Below are 18,476 nucleotides of genomic sequence, written 5' to 3' on the forward strand. Positions count from 1 at the left end.
ATAATAATAATAATAATAATAATAATAATAATAATAATAATAATAATTATTATTATTATTATTATTATTATTATTATTATTATTATTATTATTATTATTATTAATTATTATTATTATTATTATTATTATTATTATTATTATTATTATTATTATTATTATTATTATTATTATTATTATTATTATTATTATTATTATTATTATTATTATTATTATTATTATTATTATTATTATTATTATTATTATTATTATTATTATTATTATATGCAACTCCCACGTCGTCACAGGCATATAAATATAATTATATATATCTATGGTTGGTCACAGGAGAGTTGAACAAAACAAAATCAAGTTTCAAAAGAGAATTGAAAAGGCATCTAGAAACCCAAATATTAATGACAAGTAAATAAGTTAATGACACAGCAGCGCGCGCACACACATGTCTCTCTGTATGTCATCATGTATGTCATAAATGTTATGATGAATTGAAAATGGGGGACCCTGATGTAAACAAGACGAAAGTCTTTCTCTGGTCTGCACCCCCTTAACAATTGTGTGTATTGAGCCGTACTGTATTGTACCCATTCTGCAATCTGTTAATAACGTTTTCAATCAATCAATCAATCAATCAATCAATCAATCAATCAATCAATCAATCAATCAATCAATCAATCAATCAATCAAACAGCGTGTCCCTGCGGCCTCTCGCCGCTAGATGGCGGTCTCACAGCATCTAGTAGTGTGTAACAACCAGCAGTGGGCGTGTTCATGTCCGTGACGCCGTGACGTGTTTCCTGGGGGCTGCTGTGGTTGTGTTGTGGGGGGGGGACGCTCACTCCACTCAGCCTGGATGTGATGCTAGTCTCAGTCTCACCACCATGAGTATTAATAGCAGAGAGACAGTATTATATTAATATCTGTCCCGCTCGCTGCTGACGGAGAGCCCGAGGAGACCTCCGGTACCGAGAGAGAGAGAGACACCGACCCGCGCAGCGCCATGTAAACACGGAGACACGGTGAGTGTTGACCGACCGGGGAAAGTTAGTTTCACACGTTTCTCTCTTAGTTTCTCGTGAGTTCGAGTCCGTTTATTATCCTGTGCTGCCCCCCCCCCCCTCCTCCCTCCCCCCCCCCCTCCTCCTCCGGTACGTAACGACGGGACCGTCCCGGTTAGAAGAAGATAAACGCTGTTGTTGTTGTTGTTGTTATTATAGATCCGCTCTCCGGTTGTTGTTCTCCGGTGCTGCGTCTCTGTTCCGTGAAGCCGCTGCGGAGTTTGTTGTTGTTGTTGTGTTTTTTTTTAAACGAGATGTATTAGGATCTACTTCTTGATGTGAGTGTTAGTGGTCAGACCGGGGGGGGGGGGGGGGGGGGGGGGTTCATCAGGATCACTGAGTAGAGTTTCAGGACCAGAGAGGTTTCAGGGTCAGAGAGGATGTGGTCAGGGGGTTTCAGGGTCAGAGAGGATGTGGTCAGGGGGTTTCAGGGTCAGAGAGGATGTGGTCAGGGGGTTTCAGGGTCAGAGAGGATGTGGTCAGGGGGTTTCAGGGTCAGAGGATGTGGTCAGGGGGTTTCAGGGTCAGAGAGGATGTGGTCAGGGGTTTCAGGGTCAGAGAGGATGTGGTCAGAGAGGTTTCAGGGTCAGAGAGGATGTGGTCAGGGGGTTTCAGGGTCAGAGAGGATGTGGTCAGGGGGTTTCAGGGTCAGAGAGGATGTGGTCAGGGGGTTTCAGGGTCAGAGAGGATGTGGTCAGGGGGTTTCAGGGTCAGAGAGGATGTGGTCAGGGGGTTTCAGGGTCCGAGAGGATGTGGTCAGAGAGGTTTCAGGGTCAGAGAGGATGTGGTCAGAGAGGTTTCAGGGTCAGAGAGGATGTGGTCAGAGAGGTTTCAGGGTCAGAGAGGTTTCAGGGTCAGAGAGGTTTCAGGGTCAGAGAGGATGTGGTCAGGGGGTTTCAGGGTCAGAGAGGATGTGGTCAGGGGGTTTCGGGGTCAGAGAGGATGTGGTCAGAGAGGTTTCAGGGTCAGAGAGGATGTGGTCAGAGAGGTTTCAGGGTCAGAGAGGATGTGGTCAGGGGGTTTCAGGGTCAGAGAGGATGTGGTCAGGGGGTTTCAGGGTCCGAGAGGATGTGGTCAGGGGGTTTCAGGGTCCGAGAGGATGTGGTCAGAGAGGTTTCAGGGTCAGAGAGGATGTGGTCAGAGAGGTTTCAGGGTCAGAGAGGATGTGGTCAGAGAGGTTTCAGGGTCAGAGAGGATGTGGTCAGAGAGGTTTCAGGGTCAGAGAGGATGTGGTCAGAGAGGTTTCAGGGTCAGAGAGGATGTGGTCAGAGAGGTTTCAGGGTCAGAGAGGTTTCAGGGTCAGAGAGGATGGGGTCAGAGAGGTTTCAGGGTCAGAGAGGTTTCAGGACCAGAGGGTTTCAGGACCAGAGGGTTTCAGGGTCAGAGAGGATGGGGTCAGAGGGTTTCAGGACCAGAGGGTTTCAGGGTCAGAGAGGTTTCAGGGTCAGAGAGGTTTCAGGGTCAGAGAGGTTTCAGGGTCAGAGAGGATGGGGTCAGAGAGGTTTCAGGGTCAGAGAGGTTTCAGGGTCAGAGAGGATGGGGTCAGAGAGGTTTCAGGGTCAGAGAGGATGGGGTCAGAGAGGATGGGGTCAGAGAGGTTTCAGGGTCAGAGGGTTTCAGGGGCAGAGAGGATGGGGTCAGAGATAATGGGGTCAAAGGTGATGGGGTCAGAGGCACGTGTTCTAGACCAGGGGTTCCCAAACTTTTCAGGCCGGGACCCAGAAAATAAGGCGTCAGAGAGCCGCGGCCCAATGCACATCGTCTGGCTTTTCTTTTTTTCTTTTTTGTCAGGCGACCGATTTTTTAAGCCAAATATCACTTCAATCCTATTAAGTTAGTTCAAGTTAGTTATTCATTTATATGTGCTATTTATGAGAGGGCTAACTTGTTGCAAAATAATAATGATAATAATAATAGCCTCATTAAAATACTATTGTTGCTTCGGTTGTTTTCAGCGTTTTATGTGCATAATCTGTTATTTAGTTTTGAAATGTTCGTTGAATTAGGTAGATTTTTCGTTTTTGTTTATTTATTAAGTTAATATAAAACCATATAGTCACATTTTAGAATACAATAGAATAGAATTTTAGAATACAACTAGAAACACTGTCCTGGCCGCGTGTAGCTTTATGCCAAGCAAGCAGTGCAAAAATTTACCGTAGTGGCGTGCAGTAATGCGCCTTTCATGCGCGGAAGCATTTTTGCACTGCTTGCTTGGCATTAAGGAAAACGCGTCCTGGCCTGCTTCTAAGTTCAGTGGCCTGACAAAAAAAATAAAAAAATAAAATAAAAAATAATTTTTTTTTTATTTTATTTTATTATTATTATTTTTTTTTAAATCATCTCGCGGCCCATCCGTGGCTGCTCGCGGCCCACCTTTGGGTCGCGACCCCGACTTTGGGAACCACTGACGCTACATTGTATCAAGTCGCTGATAGAAACAGATACAAACTGTTACGTCACAATAGGATTATTAATCCGATCAGAGCCTAGCCGGTCACTGATCAATGACTACGTGTTGTTACCAGACCCAACCAACGTGGCGCGGCGGGCGGGGTGCTGAACTAGCGTGGTGTTGGTGTTACTCCACAAATGGATTGAGGAACCTTTTAGAAGAAGCTGTTTGTAACGTTTCTCTGTAAAGAAAACTACAACAACAGCTCAGGCCTCCTTCAAGATTCAAGAGATTTATTTATCACATAGATACACGAGACATATAGTGAAATGAAGGTGGCCATGCCCGCTTCGATTGTGCAAAAGAATACAATAATAATAGAATAAAATAGAATAGATAATAAAATAGACATGATAAAAGGTACTAAGATAAAATGCAATACAATGCTAAGCTTAGGAATTAAAGGTATGAGTCCTATATACACTAATATTAGGGGTGTAACGATTCGATTACGATTCTTCAGGCAACGATTCAATGCATCATGAAATCTCTTCATTTGACCTCGATTCGATTAATTTTCTATCAGTTAATTCCCCAAAATATGTTGAATACACAAATGTGGCTGGGGGAACTGATTCACTCAGCATGAATGGACTATAGGTCAATAAAAACTATACACACAAAAAAAAACATTAAAAAAATAAAGATTTTTTTTTAAAATTTAGATTATAATCAATTCTAACATAATTCAAATCTATGTATCGAATCGAACACATTTAACACATTGCTATATCATGTAACTATACTTCTGTATGACAACTATTAAAGAACTTGAACTATACTAACTATACTATACAAAAACATACAGTTATGCTATATGTAACTATACTAACTATACTATACAAAAACATACAGTTATGCTATATATGTAACTATACTATACTAACTATACTATACAAAAACATACAGTTATGCTATATGTAACTATACTATACTACTATACAAAAACATGCAGTTATGTATGTTTGAGGCTGCTACTTCAGCTAAGCTGATCGATAACAACAGCTTTGATGCACCCTGACGGTCGTAGTGATAGTTAATGATCTGCCGGTTATGTCCTCATGATCTGCGGATTATGACACGTTTGGATTGTGACACATCTCAAACCTTGAACAAAAATCGAATTAAAGTGGCAGGCCTGTATGGTTGTCATGTAGCCGGACGTATTGATTAGATTGGATTCAAATGTATTGTCGGACTCATCATGCAGCACAAGTACAGTACAACTAAAAGAAGTTTGGCATCCAACCAGAGTGCAAATGTAACAGTAAAGTGCAATAATAATATATGTAAAAAGGATTATATGCAGGTATATATACAGACTGTTGTGGATAAATATATATATATACGGCATACGGGGGTGGACGGTATAAACGGTATACGGTATAAACGGTATAAATTTGCTCTACGGTATGGATTTTGACTATACCGTGTAACCGGTAGTGCAGCTCTAAAATAGCAATGACGTCATGTAACCACAGCGCGACTTTCACTCGCATTTGCCCCTAAAAATAGATATAATTAGTCATAGATAATAGATATGTGCGAACTGGAAAAAGTTATTTAGGAGGCTTCGCGCAGTGGGCGTGCCAGCCCCTACCGCACGCATGTAAACACGGGTCTAGTAGTCTAGTGGGACGGGACACGGAAGGACGGCGGCATCTCCCTGAGCTAACGTTAGCTTAGCTACCGTTACAAAATGACCCAGTCAACTATTCACTTTTAGTTTAATACATGATGAGGCATTGTCTAACCGAACGGTATCTAGTCGGCCAGCTACCGATAGCTCCTGACATCAACAAACGCTCCACAAAGTCTAGTAGAGACGTGTGTGCTACCTGTTAGCTGTTAGCTCACGTTAACGCAAGTTAGTTCACCGTTCAAAACGAAATGTCCCATTGAACTAAATAATTCACTGAGGCGTTGTATTAACGTTATATATCCGGCTAGCAGTAGCTACAGATAGCTCCTGATATCAATGTCTTATAACACTGATTCGATGCGTATTCGAGCTGAGGGCTTGCTGAGCACAGTTAAGTAACGTTATACCAATACAATAGGGTCCAGGTGCAGCGCCGGAGAATCCTGGCCGTAGCTCTGCTCGAGGCTACTTGTGTATAGCAGGGCTGTACGTTAACTTTTTTTGCACATAGCACTGGTGCTACAGAGGTTGATAGTTTTGTAGCACAGGCCAAAATCTTGTAGCACGAGTATAAAACGTCTCTAAAATCTCTAAAAACAACCACAAGTAGTGCAGTTCATTACTTAAATAGGTATGTGACTGGCAAGGGACATGAATCTTGCATACAGGGCACACAAAATCCAAACTTTAACAAGAAATGCTTTTAGACAAATTCTTTCTTTATTTGCCCATAATGTAAAACAAAAAGAACAAGGACATAACCATATAACCGATATGAAGCAGTCCGAGACCAGGCAGCGCTGGTGTGGACTCAGATTACAGGGAAAGCTAGAAACCAACCTAGAAACACCTATAAACCAACATAACAAATAGATATAATGCATACAAACACCTGTACATATTTGTGGAACCAAATAAATAAATGTATTATTATTATTATTATTATAATTATTCGTGTGTGTGTGTGCGTGCGTGTGTGTGTGTGCACTGCACACGTGTCACAGTTCCAGCATCATGTCTGCTGGCCACTTTTTCAGATCCACACACACACACACACACACACACACACACACACACACACACACACACACTATTGCATTAATCAGAACTAAGTACAAGGAACTCTGCATGAATGAAAAGGGCTTTATAAATTAAATTAATTATTATTATTATTATTATTACCTTATTTGCATATTGTCTCGTTATTAGATAGATAGATTGATTGATAGATAGATAATTAATACTTTATTGATCCCGGAGGGGAATTTTAAGTAGCCATACGATGGAGTTCTTTTTACAGAGTAAAATTAGCGGCTTAAATTTAGTGAACAGCATTTCTTCCTTGGCGATGCAATATGTCACATTCATCTTAAACTTTACCTCACGGAGATCAGCATCATCCGCTCTGGTCGTGTTTAGTCAGCGAGTGCAAGAGGGTGCCGGCCCGCTCAGGAGTTTATTTAGCGTTGAAGGCATCCCGGGCAAGAACGTGTCGATGGGACGTATTGTGTTTATTAATGTTATCCCTTTTTAGGATATTGTTACCCGCGACATAGGGATTCTCTGATCGGATCTTTTCTGGAGTCTCCCGGCACCAGTGACAGAATAATAATAGCTGTGCTTCCTCATTAAAAAATATCCACGGAAAATCATTTTCCCACTCTGCGTTATATCTGTACATCTTGTTAATCTTCTCCTTTTGTCTCGTTTCTATTAACGGTGGTCCCTCTCAGGCTCGTTTGGGGTTTTGATCTTGTACTTCTTTTGTTGGATTTAATACCTTAAAAAAGCGCTTCATCTTGTCGAAGTCACCCAGTCAGTGTACATTGAGCTCGCAATTTAGTCGCGGGGATATTGTTCGCTAGGGATTATGGGATTTGGTGTTTGATTATGGACTCTACGCGAGACGGGACATTGTTTTTAATCGCACGAGACTACAAGTACCAAGTGGATAGCGTGGCGCTGTGGTCCATTCAATTTACCGTCACACTTTCTTTTTTTTTGCTTGCGCCACGGGCCATCGCACCAGTGCTACTAAAGTCAATTCATTCATCGCACAGACTGACGTCAGTGTCGCACGTGCGATATATATGTCGCACTGTACAGGCCTGGTGTATAGGTCCAGGTGCAGCTCCGGAGAATCCTGGCCGTAGCTGGAGGCTACTAGAGTACACACAGACAGTGGAGCTTGTTGCATGGTGGCGATGTCTCGCAGATAATACAAGTACAAGTCTAATTATATAATATATATATTTTATAAAAAAAAATAAAAAATTATATAAAATAAAATAATTTTTTTTTAATCAAAAACGATGATACCGTGATATATACCGTTACCGTCTATGCTTCAAATTATACCGTGATATAAATTTTAGACCATACCGTCCACCCCACAGCATTATTGTACATGCTATCATACAGAGTTATATGGGTTATATGCAGGTGTAAGATAAGATATTCCTTTATTGATCCCCTTGGGGAAATCCAGTCAGCATAGCAGCATGGGGGAGGGGGAGGGGAGGTACAGGTAGTAAAAACAAGCAGTGTAAACAATATAACAAGTCAATATAAGGTGCAGTATGCATAAGGTAGTGTTATTGTCCTTTTAGGTTCCTAGTAGTTGTAGTTGGATGTCTGGCAGCAGTCCCTGCCCACTGTTGTGGAGCCTGATGGCCGCTGGTATGAAGGACTGGTCGAGGCGGTTAGTTGAGTGTCGGGGTGTGAGTGACATGTATAGCGTGACGTGTTGGGGGGCAGGACTTGTGGTGGATGGATGTAGTAAATCTCGCTGAGTGGAGGCACTGGGCACTAGCTGGAATGAATCCGTCCCGACAGTCTTGATCTCTGCATGGAAGCGTGTCCTCAGTGGAAGTGACTTCCTGGTCGTCGGGCCCCGTTTCCATAGAGCCACAGTAATATGAGCACATGATGGTTATGCCTAAAGAAAGCAATACAAATACAGCAACTATTGTATTATTTTTTTTATTTTAATTTTTAATTTTATATGTCTGCACTTTATGTGCTCATTTGATGTCTATTCTATTCTAATACTTTATTGCACTGCACTATTGCACTATCTTACTCTTTTTATTATTGTCTATTTTTAAAACTGAATCAAATCGTAAACTAGGCGGGCGGCCTGTTGGGATGTTAGATCCTAATGTGAAAAACTGTGATTTTATATGTCTGCACTTTATGTGCTCATTTTGTGCCTGGCTTTTTTTCTGTTGTGAAGCACTTTGAGCTGCAGTTTCTGTATGAAAGGTGCTGTACAAATAAAGTTTATTATTATTATTAACAAGTAAGATAAAAAAATAAGAAATATAAAAATACACAACATGAAACGGGGTAGGTGTGAGTGAGAGATCAGACTGTCCAGACTAAAGAGCTCAGTTTAAAGGCTAAAGGGATTATTTCTTCTTCTCTTTCTTCCTCTTCTTCCTATAATAATGTGCTGCTCTCACAATCATCATGATCTGGAACCCGGGGTTGCAGCCTGTGTGGTTTTTATAATCCTATTGAGAAACACATAATCCTCATAATGTGCAGGATGATGATACTGAGGTGTTGTTGTAGTTCTGACGACACAGAGCCGGTCACATTTCACATTTCAGATGCCTGTCATTCTCTCCACTCGTGAACTTAAGCTGATAATTGTGGGCTTTTAGTTGATGGACCGGGTATCATTAGTCCTTTCTGTTGGAATGCTCCTTTGTCTTTCTGTGGCAGTGAAATTGTTCTTGTTATTCCGCGGCGTGTGGTTTTTTTTACTCTGACGTTTAAAACCTCGGCTAAGTGGACGGACGCCCATGTGTGAGGTCACAACGAGCGCTGCACTTTGAGCCGCTGTCTGTGTGTGAGGTTAAAGAGGAGCTCCAGGACGTACGACGAGCAGGTACCTTCTGTCTGTGAGTTAAAGAGGAGCTTCAGGAGGTACGACGAGCAGGTACCTTCTGTCTGTGTGGTTAAAGAGGAGCTTCAGGAGGTACGACGAGCAGGTACCTTCTGTCTGTGAGTTAAAGAGGAGCTTCAGGAGGTACGACAAGCAGGTACCTTCTGTCTGTGTGGTTAAAGAGGAGCTCCAGGACGTACGACGAGCAGGTACCTTCTGTCTGTGTGGTTAAAGAGGAGCTTCAGGAGGTACGACGAGCAGGTACCTTCTGTCTGTGTGGTTAAAGAGGAGCTCCAGGACGTACAACGAGCAGGTACCTTCTGTCTGTGAGTTAAAGAGGAGCTCCAGGAGGTACGACGAGCAGGTACCTTCTGTCTGTGAGTTAAAGAGGAGCTTCAGGAGGTACGACGAGCAGGTACCTTCTGTCTGTGTGGTTAAAGAGGGGCTTCAGGACGTACGACGAGCAGGTACCTTCTGTCTTTGAGTTAAAGAGGAGCTTCAGGAGGTACGACGAGCAGGTACCTTCTGTCTGTGAGTTAAAGAGGAGCTCCAGGACGTACGACGAGCAGGTACCTTCTGTCTGTGAGTTAAAGAGGAGCTTCAGGAGGTACGACGAGCAGGTACCTTCTGTCTGTGTGGTTAAAGAGGAGCTTCAGGACGTACGACGAGCAGGTACCTTCTGTCTGTGAGTTAAAGAGGAGCTTCAGGAGGTACGACGAGCAGGTACCTTCTGTCTGTGAGTTAAAGAGGAGCTTCAGGAGGTACGACGAGCAGGTACCTTCTGTCTGTGAGTTAAAGAGGAGCTTCAGGAGGTACGACGAGCAGGTACCTTCTGTCTGTGTGGTTAAAGAGGAGCTTCAGGAGGTACGACGAGCAGGTACCTTCTGTCTGTGAGTTAAAGAGGAGCTTCAGGAGGTACGACGAGCAGGTACCTTCTGTCTGTGTGGTTAAAGAGGAGCTCCTGGACGTACGACGAGCAGGTACCTTCTGTCTGTGTGGTTAAAGAGGAGCTTCAGGAGGTACGACGAGCAGGTACCTTCTGTCTGTGAGTTAAAGAGGAGCTTCAGGAGGTACGACGAGCAGGTACCTTCTGTCTGTTTGGTTAAAGAGGAGCTCCAGGACGTACGACGAGCAGGTACCTTCTGTCTGTGAGTTAAAGAGGAGCTTCAGGACGTACGACGAGCAGGTACCTTCTGTCTGTGAGTTAAAGAGGAGCTTCAGGAGGTACGACGAGCAGGTACCTTCTGTCTGTGAGTTAAAGAGGAGCTTCAGGAGGTACGACGAGCAGGTACCTTCTGTCTGTGTGGTTAAAGAGGAGCTTCAGGACGTACGACGAGCAGGTACCTTCTGTCTGTGAGTTAAAGAGGAGCTCCAGGACGTACGACGAGCAGGTACCTTCTGTCTGTGAGTTAAAGAGGAGCTCCAGGACGTACGACGAGCAGGTACCTTCTGTCTGTGAGTTAAAGAGGAGCTTCAGGAGGTACGACGAGCAGGTACCTTCTGTCTGTGAGTTAAAGAGGAGCTTCAGGAGGTACGACGAGCAGGTACCTTCTGTCTGTGAGTTAAAGAGGAGCTTCAGGAGGTACGACGAGCAGGTACCTTCTGTCTGTGAGTTAAAGAGGAGCTTCAGGAGGTACGACGAGCAGGTACCTTCTGTCTGTGAGTTAAAGAGGAGCTTCAGGAGGTACGACGAGCAGGTACCTTCTGTCTGTGAGTTAAAGAGGAGCTTCAGGAGGTACGACGAGCAGGTACCTTCTGTCTGTGAGTTAAAGAGGAGCTTCAGGAGGTACGACGAGCAGGTACCTTCTGTCTGTGAGTTAAAGAGGAGCTTCAGGAGGTACGACGAGCAGGTACCTTCTGTCTGTGAGTTAAAGAGGAGCTCCAGGACGTACGACGAGCAGGTACCTTCTGTCTGTGAGTTAAAGAGGAGCTTCAGGAGGTACGACGAGCAGGTACCTTCTGTCTGTGAGTTAAAGAGGAGCTTCAGGAGGTACGACGAGCAGGTACCTTCTGTCTGTGAGTTAAAGAGGAGCTTCAGGAGGTACGACGAGCAGGTACCTTCTGTCTGTGAGTTAAAGAGGAGCTTCAGGAGGTACGACGAGCAGGTACCTTCTGTCTGTGAGTTAAAGAGGAGCTTCAGGAGGTACGACGAGCAGGTACCTTCTGTCTGTGAGTTAAAGAGGAGCTTCAGGAGGTACGACGAGCAGGTACCTTCTGTCTGTGAGTTAAAGAGGAGCTTCAGGAGGTACGACGAGCAGGTACCTTCTGTCTGTGAGTTAAAGAGGAGCTTCAGGAGGTACGACGAGCAGGTACCTTCTGTCTGTGAGTTAAAGAGGGGCTTCGGGACGTACGACGAGCAGGTACCTTCTGTCTGTGAGTTAAAGAGGAGGTACGACGAGCAGGTACCTTCTGTCTGTGAGTTAAAGAGGAGCTTCAGGAGGTACGACGAGCAGGTACCTTCTGTCTGTGAGGTTAAAGAGGAGCTTCAGGAGGTACGATGAGCAGGTACCTTCTGTCTGTGTGGTTAAAGAGGAGCTTCAGGAGGTACGACGAGCAGGTACCTTCTGTCTGTGAGTTAAAGAAGAGCTTCAGGAGGTACGACGAGCAGGTACCTTCTGTCTGTGTGGTTAAAGAGGAGCTTCAGGAGGTACGACGAGCAGGTACCTTCTGTCTGTGAGTTAAAGAGGAGCTTCAGGAGGTACGACGAGCAGGTACCTTCTGTCTGTGAGTTAAAGAGGAGCTTCAGGAGGTACGACGAGCAGGTACCTTCTGTCTGTGAGTTAAAGAGGGGCTTCGGGACGTACAACGAGCAGGTACCTTCTGTCTGTGTGGTTAAAGAGGAGCTTCAGGAGGTACGACGAGCAGGTACCTTCTGTCTGTGAGTTAAAGAGGGGCTTCGGGACGTACGACGAGCAGGTACCTTCTGTCTGTGTGGTTAAAGAGGAGCTTCAGGAGGTACGACGAGCAGGTACCTTCTGTCTGTGTGGTTAAAGAGGAGCTTCAGGAGGTACGACGAGCAGGTACCTTCTGTCTGTGAGTTAAAGAGGAGCTTCAGGAGGTACGACGAGCAGGTACCTTCTGTCTGTGAGTTAAAGAAGAGCTTCAGGACGTACGACGAGCAGGTACCTTCTGTCTGTGTGTTAAAGAGGAGCTTCAGGACGTACGACGAGCAGGTACCTTCTGTCTGTGAGTTAAAGAAGAGCTTCAGGACGTACGACGAGCAGGTACCTTCTGTCTGTGTGTTAAAGAAGAGCTTCAGGACGTACGACGAGCAGGTACCTTCTGTCTGTGAGTTAAAGAGGAGCTCCAGGAGGTACGACGAGCAGGTACCTTCTGTCTGTGAGTTAAAGAAGAGCTTCAGGACGTACGACGAGCAGGTACCTTCTGTCTGTGAGTTAAAGAAGAGCTTCAGGACGTACGACGAGCAGGTACCTTCTGTCTGTGAGTTAAAGAGGAGCTTCAGGAGGTACGACGAGCAGGTACCTTCTGTCTGTGAGTTAAAGAGGAGCTTCAGGAGGTACGACGAGCAGGTACCTTCTGTCTGTGAGTTAAAGAGGAGCTTCAGGAGGTACGACGAGCAGGTACCTTCTGTCTGTGTGGTTAAAGAGGGGCTTCAGGAGGTACGACGAGCAGGTACCTTCTGTCTGTGAGTTAAAGAGGGGCTTCGGGACGTACCACTTGTCAGAGACAAGGTGAGTGTGGTATAGGGTTAGAGAGGAGCTTCAGGAGGTACGACGAGCAGGTACCTTCTGTCTGTGAGTTAAAGAGGGGCTTCGGGACGTACGACGAGCAGGTACCTTCTGTATGTGTGGTTAAAGAGGAGCTTCAGGAGCAGGGGAGCAGGTACCTTCTGTCTGTGAGTTAAAGACGAGCTTCAGGACGTACGACGAGCAGGTACCTTCTGTCTGTGAGTTAAAGAGGAGCTTCAGGAGGTACGACGAGCAGGTACCTTCTGTCTGTGAGTTAAAGAGGAGCTTCAGGAGGTACGACGAGCAGGTACCTTCTGTCTGTGAGTTAAAGAGGAGCTTCAGGAGGTACGACGAGCAGGTACCTTCTGTCTGTGAGTTAAAGAGGAGCTTCAGGACGTACGACGAGCAGGTACCTTCTGTCTGTGAGTTAAAGAGGAGCTCCAGGACGTACGACGAGCAGGTACCTTCTGTCTGTGAGTTAAAGAAGAGCTTCAGGACGTACGACGAGCAGGTACCTTCTGTCTGTGTGGTTAAAGAGGAGCTCCAGGAGGTACGACGAGCAGGTACCTTCTGTCTGTGTGGTTAAAGAGGAGCTTCAGGACGTACGACGAGCAGGTACCTTCTGTCTGTGTGGTTAAAGAGGAGCTCCAGGACGTACGACGAGCAGGTACCTTCTGTCTGTGAGGTAAAGAGGAGCTTCAGGAGGTACGACGAGCAGGTACCTTCTGTCTGTGAGTTAAAGAGGAGCTTCAGGAGGTACGACGAGCAGGTACCTTCTGTCTGTGAGTTAAAGAGGAGCTTCAGGAGGTACGACGAGCAGGTACCTTCTGTCTGTGAGTTAAAGAGGAGCTTCAGGAGGTACGACGAGCAGGTACCTTCTGTCTGTGAGTTAAAGAGGAGCTTCAGGAGGTACGACGAGCAGGTACCTTCTGTCTGTGAGTTAAAGAGGGGCTTCGGGACGTACGACGAGCAGGTACCTTCTGTCTGTGTAATTAAAGAGGAGCTTCAGGAGGTACGACGAGCAGGTACCTTCTGTCTGTGAGTTAAAGAGGGGCTTCGGGACGTACCACTTGTCAGAGACAAGGTGAGTGTGGTATAGGGTTAGAGTTCCTACTTTACATAGGGACTTTTCTGCCTTGCAGGCACTGGACCGACCTATTATTAATATATTATTATTATTGTTGTTTTAGTTTAGTCATATTATGCAGCCATATTAGTCATAATATGTTGTCGAGGTGCCTGTGTTGGATCACGACCTGGTTCTGCTTATATTAGATCAAAGCTCTGGTCCCTGAGAGCCCGAGTTTTATGGATATTTCAAGACATATTTCAGACGGGCAGCCATTTCTCACTGAATGGTAGGCAGGTGTTTGAAGGGTGAAGATCTATGCTTGGTAAATTTGGGCGGTTGTGTTCATAGTTTTTGATGCTTCTGGTTATAAAGTAAACCTGGTAGGACAACATGTTGTAGTGTGTAGCTTAATAACTTCTGTGTATAAAGTAAACCTGTTCATCAAAGTGTTGAGTGCTACAGTGTAGGTTAGTATATTAGGACAAGTGCAGGTTAGTAAGTAAGGTTAGTTAGGGTTAGATTTTCTTTTCATTCCAGATAATGATCGAAGAAGTGCGTCTTTAGTCGACGGCAAAAATAACTTCTGTTTATAAAGTAAACCTGGTAGGACAACATGTTGTAGTACCACTAACTACGCTTTGCTAGCTTCATATCACAGCTGTATATGTACCACTACACTTTGCTAGCTTCATATCACAGCTGTATATGTACCACTACACTCTGCTAGCTTCATATCACAGCTGTATATGTACCGCTACACTTTGCTAGCTTCATATCACAGCTGTATATGTACCGCTACACTCTGCTAGCTTCATATCACAGCTGTATATGTACCACTACACTTTGCTAGCTTCATATCACAGCTGTATATGTACCACTACACTTTGCTAGCTTCATATCACAGCTGTATATGTACCGCTACACTTTGCTAGCTTCATATCACAGCTGTATATGTACCGCTACACTCTGCTAGCTTCATATCACAGCTGTATATGTACCACTACACTTTGCTAGCTTCATATCACACCTGTATATGTACCGCTACACTCTGCTAGCTTCATATCACAGCTGTATATGTACCACTACACTTTGCTAGCTTCATATCACAGCTGTATATGTACCACTACACTTTGCTAGCTTCATATCACAGCTGTATGTACCGCTACACTTTGCTAGCTTCATATCACAGCTGTATGTACCGCTACACTTTGCTAGCTTCATATCACAGCTGTATATGTACCACTACACTTTGCTAGCTTCATATCACAGCTGTATATATGTACCACTACGCTTTGCTAGCTTCATATCACAGCTGTATATGTACCGCTACACTTTGCTAGCTTCATATCACAGCTGTATATATGTACCACTACGCTTTGCTAGCTTCATATCACAGCTGTATATGTACCGCTACACTTTGCTAGCTTCATATCACAGCTGTATATGTACCACTACACTTTGCTAGCTTCATATCACAGCTGTATATGTACCGCTACACTTTGCTAGCTTCATATCACAGCTGTATATGTACCTCTACACTTTGCTAGCTTAATATCACAGCTGTATATGTACCCCTACACTAGCTTCATATCACAGCTGTATATGTACCACTACGCTTTGCTAGCTTCATATCACAGCTGTATATGTACCACTACACTCTGCTAGCTTCATATCACAGCTGTATATGTACCACTACACTCTGCTAGCTTCATATCACAGCTGTATATGTACCACTACGCTCTGCTAGCTTCATATCACAGCTGTATATGTACCACTACGCTCTGCTAGCTTCATATCACAGCTGTATATGTACCACTACACTTTGCTAGCTTCATATCACAGCCTGTATATGTACCACTACACTCTGCTAGCTTCATATCACAGCTGTATATGTACCACTGCTAGGGCTGACCTTCGAATTTATTTTTGGCATTCGAAGCTTCCGGGACGAGATTCGATTTTAATTCGAAGCTTCTTTTTTTTATGTTGTGGGACTTGTACTGCACTTTGTTCAACTTTGTCAGTGCTGTAAAGTTTAAACCTTTTTAAATCTTTTTTGCTTTCATGAAATATTGTAAGCCATTTATAAAAGCAGCACAATGAACACAAATCTGTCCGTGCCGAGTCCGACCTCATCTTAAATAACAAACAGCATTGCTTGTTGTAGTTAACAAAGAGAGGCAGAGTTGATTTAAAAAATATATATATATAAATAGAATATATATATATTTTAATATATTCCAATTGTATTTTCCCATTCGAATCCCATGCCCATCGAACGAAGCGTCGAAGTATTTAAGACGGCTCTAATCACTGCTGATCTATAACGTCCCTCCTGTGGTCCCCTGCAGGTGAGCTGTGTGCAGTAGGTCTCTCCTCCCGCTGCATGTCCTGTGGACCGCCTCGGCCTGTCGGAGAGAGAGAGACGCTGTGCTCTGGGAGCCCTGCCCCGCAGTAGGAAAGCCCATGGCTTCGGGCCCTACGTCTCCCCACACGGGCCCCAGGCTCGGCCCGGCGTGTCGGCCGGCGCTGTGGCCCCTTGTGCTGCTGCTGGTGTCGGGCCTGGGAGCCGCGCTGGTGTCGGGCCTGGGAGCCGCGCCGGTGTCGGGCCCGGGAGACACGCTGGGGCCGAAGGTCTACACCAACGCCTGGGCCGTTCACATCCCTGCAGGTCCGCAGGAAGCAGAGCGCATCGCCAGCAAACACGGTTTCATCAACCGCGGTCACGTGAGTACTTACCTTGACTACCTCCTTACCTACCTCCTTACCTGGTTGTGGTCGCTTGGTTCAGCGGCTAGCTCCTTGGCCGTACACACCGTGCGTTAGGCTTGGTGACTCTGTCTCCGATCCAATTACTTTAAAGAAGGGGGTTCCACAAGGGTCAATTTTGGGTCCGCTTCTTTTTCTATTATATGTAAAAAATAACATCTGTGATCATTTAACTCACTCCCGGTACCATATATATGCTGATGATACAGTTATGTATTCTGTCACAAATGTACCGTCTGATTTTGCCTCCTTGCAGCATCCGACTCTCATTGACTCAAAACTGCTATTGAATGGTAGCAAAACAAAGGCAATGGTATTTGCTCCAACTAGGTCAACTGCCTCTCTCTCCCCCTCTGTTTCCACCCTCGATGGTTGTTCTATTGAGGTTATTGAAAGGTACAAATACCTTGGCATCTGGCTGGACACATATCATATTGATGCTTTAATCAAAATCAAAATTCACAGTTGCTTTTCTCTATAGGGTTAAATCATGCTTTTCCCCCGCCTCCCAGAAACAGGTAGTTATTATGGCCCTTTATTTGTCACAACTAGACTATGGTGACATTGTCCTACTGCCTCAGCCAAACTCATCCTCTTCGTGACGCCGCTCTGTGATGTATCTCCAGCTCACCTTATAGGACGCATCACTGTTCACTCTGTTCACTGATGGGTTGGACTTCACTGGCTACACGCAGGTTACAGCACCGGTGTGTTTTTATTAAGGCTGTCAAAGTTAACATGGTATTAACGCGCTAACGCCCGATTCTATTAACGCCATTTCTTTTAACTCACGATTAACTTTTAAGAAACAAAAAAGATATATATATATTTTTTTTTTATATTATTATTTTTACTAGACTTCACTCGGTGTATTATTGATGCTCTCATTGATACTATGTTTGTTTCTGAAGTGTGTGTGTGAGAGATAGAGAGAGAGAGGGGGGTGAGAGAGTGAGGAAGGGGCAAGAGAGAAAGAGAGCTGGGAGAGTGTGTGAGAGAGAGAGAGAGAGAGAGAGAGAGAGAGAGAGAGAGAGAGAGAGAGAGAGGTGTGAGAGAGAGAGGTGTGAGAGTGTGTGTGTGAGAGAGAGAGGGGGGGGTGTGTGATTACTCAGCCCTTGTGTGGGTGAATGTAACAAGTTCCTAACGTTCTTTCCCCTATTATTTCATGCACACTTTATTCATTGTTTTAAATTATTATTTTCTTTTAAGTTATTTTGTGCATCACTCTGTTTTGAATTTGATGCAAATTTGCAATGCATTAGGCCCTAATCTAATGCATTGCAAATTTGCATCAAAGGGTTCTCAACCTTTCTGCTGCCAAGGCACCCCTGTGTTCAATAAGATATTCCAGGGCACCCCTACATACGATAAAGACTTTTCCGGTCCTGTCTTTTTTGCTACAATGATGACAAAAGTGCTTGCTTTCAAAATAATGTTTATTTAAGAAACCGGGAAACACATTTGTGTGTATATGCAGGCTAGCTATATAATGCATTATTAACAGGTGTTTCAGGTCTAAATTACATTACACTGCTTGTAGTAGTAAATCAAATAGCATATTTCTTTAAATAAAAGTACAGAAAATTATCACTACAGTGCTATCTGTTGCAGCTGCACTCTTTTCCATAAAAATAGCATATTTGGATAAGTGTGACCATTTCTCAAAAACTGAAAATCATGCATTTTTTTACATGCAGAAAAGGATCACTAAAGTGCATTTTGATTTTTTATTTATTTTTTAATATAAACCTTTATTTTACCAGGTAGTCACTTGAGATCAAAGATCTCTTTTTCGAGCAAGACCTGGCCAAAATGGCAGCAAAAACAAAAACAAACATACAAAATACACAAAACAAACACGTCTCCCCCTGCCTCTCCCCTCATGTCTCCCCCTGCCTCTCCCCT

The 18,476-nt window shown here is 44.3% G+C and overlaps 1 protein-coding gene across 1 annotated transcript in view; it reads left to right on the top strand.

Annotated features, from left to right (window-relative positions):
- Positions 1 to 847: 847 nt before the first annotated feature.
- Positions 848 to 18,476, top strand: part of furina (furin (paired basic amino acid cleaving enzyme) a) — a 173,092-nt gene continuing 155,463 nt past the window's right edge. Inside the window, 2 exon segments of the mRNA XM_084307974.1 lie at positions 848 to 1,013; positions 16,154 to 16,529. Of these exon segments, the coding sequence (XP_084164100.1) occupies positions 16,269 to 16,529 (261 nt within the window). The 5' untranslated portion in view covers positions 848 to 1,013; positions 16,154 to 16,268.

The sequence above is a fragment of the Notolepis coatsorum genome (genome assembly GCF_963971535.1).
Source record: "Notolepis coatsorum genome assembly, chromosome: 2".
NCBI classification, from domain to species: Eukaryota; Metazoa; Chordata; class Actinopteri; order Aulopiformes; family Paralepididae; genus Notolepis; species Notolepis coatsorum.